We start from the raw sequence: 3640 nt of genomic DNA on the forward strand, positions 1-3640 counted from the left end.
CATGAATAGAAGATAGATTTTAAAATCTTTATTTGATAAAATAAAATTAGACCTCCAAGCAACAGTAACAGCAACAGTTGGCGGTCCTCAGCCAAATACAGGAGGTATAATTGATGAGAAGCATGCCACAGGAATACTAATACAGGATTACTAATCTTGTTTTTATGTAATAAAGTGAAGCAAACATAATTAAGTTCATCAAAGAAGTGCTGCCTTCCTCCAAACTTGAATGCTTGTTTCATTTGCTACTTCTTCAATCCCAGAAGTAGCAATAATAATCCAATATAGTTGAAGGCGTAGAGCAATTTGATGAATTGAAACTTGAAGTCATTCCATGGTGGATACCTGGGCTCAAGCTCGGGGAAGAAACGTCTTTGCAAGATTGCTTTTTCATGACTGAAAGTATCAAAAGAGTACTTCCCGTGGTATCTTCCGAAGCCACTTTGACCAACACCTCCAAATGGTAGAGAATCACATGCAAACTGCAAGTTTAACATGAAACGTAATGCACTCCGAGTTCTAACAATATTGAAGCACGCAAATGGAAGAGATGGGATCGTACTTGAATCAGGGTGTCGTTGAAAGTCACACCTCCGGAAGATGTTTTTGATAGAATTTGTTTCTTGAATGTTTCATCCCTGGTGAAGGCATAAATGACAAGAGGTTTTGGCCTGGAGCTTATGAACTCAATGCTATCATGAATATTATTCAGCTGCACAAGTAGTAGCATATTTTAGATAAGAAACAGAATTTTGTAATGAGAAAGACGGGAGTAATCCTCACTGTGATGATTGGAAGCAAGGGGCCAAAGATTTCTTCTGTCATGATCTGAGAATCGAGGGGAGGATTTAGCAAGATTGTGGGCTCGATGTACCTACAAGATCATGGATGAAGATTGATAAAAGCTTCTTTCAGTATTGTTTGAAATTTCAGCTGAACTTGTGTCTCTCAACAAGTGACTTGGAATGGTAAAAAAGACATGCACAAAGCTCATCAATTCTATAACTTTCCACTGATAGAGGCATCTAAAATCATGGTGTTAGAGGAGAAAATCATTTCAGGATACTCAAAGTAAAGAGGAAAGACAGAAAGCTCACATTGTTTCTTCATTTACAGAACCACCAGAAACAACAGCAGCTCGAATAAGAGGGTCTTTAAGAAGGTCAAGCAACCTCTTGAAGTTGTTCTTGTTTAGAATTTTGCATAAGCTCTTTGATTCTCTTGGATTTTCACCAAAGAATTGCTTGATGGTTTTCTCCAGCAAGTCTATCTAAAACAGGCCACCGTGCAGATATAAAAATCGAGCAACAAGACCAAAAGACTAAGGCAGAAATTTTACATTACCAGATAAGAAGCGAATTTCTCTTCTACAAGCATATAGTCAATGGCAATACATGCTTGCCCACTGCACGACCCCCATTTCGCTGCTACTATTCTTTTGGCTATTACCTTCAGTCCAACATGCTCAAAGTTAGTCAGCTAGTATTCTAAAACAGTATAGTAATCCCTTGGATCATTTAGATTGTAGTAACCACTTCGTAACCTTCATATTAGCAGGATTGGAGCTGCTGTCCAAGATGGCAGGACTTTTTCCTCCCAGCTCAAGTGTAACTGGTGTTAAATGCTGTGCAGCCGCAGTCATTACGATGCGACCCACACGCTGACTTCCTGAAGATACATTAGAAATAAGTAAGATCAACAAAACTAACATAATGCAAACTATTTTTTAAGGCAATAGCAGATTTTCAATATGCAATTGGAAAGAAAGGAGGTGGTACCAGTGAAGAATATCTTGTCCCAATTCTGCTGTAGAAGTTGTTCGCAAACATCTATTCCGCCCTCAATGACCTTAATGGATTTGTGATCCAGGTATTGAGGGATGGTCTCGGCAAGAAAAGAAGAACATGCTGGGGATAGCTCAGAAGGTTTTAAAACCACAACGTTTCCTGCAGATATTGCTCCTATTAATGGATCCAATGTCAATGCTGCGTTCAAAAAGATTATTGGGTGAATGCAATATTGCAGTATCCAACACCAGTAAAGTTTATAAATACAGTAGGCCTTCTGATTATTCCTAATCTAAAGGCTGATAATTTCTTGTTGATAATTCATCATACACCAAGTCAATTTTGCGACAGCTATATCATAACCTTTTTAACACCTTTCAGTTTTCTTACCAAATACCAATGAACTATTCTTTTTCTCTGGAAGTACAATGCCCCTGATCCTTGGTTTTGCTGAATTCCATAAGCAGGCAATGACAGAACAGATTCTACCGAGTTTGTCGAACAATTATATAGAAATAATCCCCTCTTTACTTATGGACTATAATTAACTTGTATGAAGAAACGACTTGATGGGTTCAATTCAAGAGCTTGAAGATACAACTTGGTGGGTGCCTGGGGTATTTTGATGGTTTCTAATTATTCTTTGGGACCAAGTGACTTCGTAACTCTTTGTTTCACTCATACTGGAAAAAAAATCTCACATCAGAAATGTGTAAAGAATTGATTGCTCTTACAGATAGGGAAGTTCCAAGATCCCATTATGAGGACTACACCAAATGGTTCGGGCATCACTTCTGCACTTGCAGGGAAGAAAGCCAGGGGTATATTGCCCTATATGAAGTCCAAAACAGCCATTAAACAGCAAAACTAAACATTAAAGAAGCACATACATGCACCAGTTTCCTCTGCAGTATCAGTCCATGCTCAAAATTAAATTCAACCAGCCAAATACACACAGTACCTTTCTAGGAGCCATCCATTTCTCCACACAGCTCAAAGAAAGCCTGGCTGATTTTGCTACTATTCCAACCTACAACAGAGTAATAATTTATTATCACTACTTAATTAAAGAAATAAATTAACAACGAAGCAAAAGAATTCACAACAGGATAGATGATATACAGATCTTGTCTAGACAACAATATTGACTATCAAGATCATACCCCTCTCCATCTTTTTCAATGTCGACAGAAGGGTTGTTAAGACTGGATATAGAATTATTCACATACTCGATTACCTCATCCCTGTAAGCTTCGACGGGGTGCTTTCCCATATCTTGACCAAGTACCTTGAAAATTTCCTCTTCATTATCTTGGACAAACTCAATCATGGCTCTAAGTTGGCTTTTCCTCCATGCAACACTTCTAGTTCTTCCACTTTTAAATGTGTCTCTTAGTTCGGCCAAAGTTCCCTCTAGACCCTCCATAGCTTCCAAGCTACTCTATGTTTTGATGAAGCCTTCCCAGACTGAGAAAACCTCTACAAATTTTCCGATGGTATGTTCATAGACATTTAAGGCATTGTATAGATTGGCCCGCAGTCAGATCAAATCCTTTTTAGTCAAAAGTATTCAGGAGACAATTATATCTTTAAAAAAATAAAAAATAAATAAATGATAATCAAGTTAAATATTAATTAACTTAATAATACTATAAAAAATTATGTAACACCAATAAAAAAAACAAATTTTAATAAATGTTGTCTGCACAAAAATGGAAATCATGAATGTTGTCTGCACAAAAATGGAAAACCATGATTTGAATATGAGATCTATTATGTATTTTAGATTATGAAATTGGTATAATTTAATAAAAAAAATTAATAAAAAATAACAATAAAACATGAAAAATACA

General features: G+C 36.7%; 1 protein-coding gene across 1 annotated transcript; it reads right to left on the reverse strand.

The window, feature by feature from the left end:
- Nucleotides 1–3345, reverse strand: ALDH3F1 (aldehyde dehydrogenase 3F1). The gene is made up of 10 exons (XM_011027591.1): nt 3025–3345; nt 2749–2817; nt 2522–2618; nt 1779–1985; nt 1544–1668; nt 1345–1449; nt 1098–1270; nt 784–874; nt 563–712; nt 1–482 (listed from the first exon to the last, which is right to left on the reverse strand). Exons 1-10 carry the CDS (start codon nt 3211–3213, stop codon nt 246–248), a joined length of 1443 nt encoding a protein of 480 aa, XP_011025893.1. The 5' UTR covers nt 3214–3345; the 3' UTR covers nt 1–245.
- Nucleotides 3346–3640: the final 295 nt, after the last annotated feature.

Source organism: Populus euphratica, unplaced genomic scaffold (assembly GCF_000495115.2).
Source record: "Populus euphratica unplaced genomic scaffold, PopEup_1.0 scaffold41.1, whole genome shotgun sequence".
NCBI lineage: Eukaryota > Viridiplantae > Streptophyta > Magnoliopsida > Malpighiales > Salicaceae > Populus > Populus euphratica.

Bases quoted from the DNA above. Each gene is read 5' to 3' on its own strand.
- ALDH3F1 (XM_011027591.1), bottom strand. From the start codon at position 3,213: ATGGAGGGTCTAGAGGGAACTTTGGCCGAACTAAGAGACACATTTAAA. The intron at 1,450-1,543 runs GTTACGAAGTGG...GTTGGACTGAAG, and splicing joins CCAATCCTGCTAATATGAAG to GTAATAGCCAAAAGAATAGT. The intron at 1,271-1,344 runs GTAATGTAAAAT...GGCCTGTTTTAG, and splicing joins AGAAATTCGCTTCTTATCTG to ATAGACTTGCTGGAGAAAAC.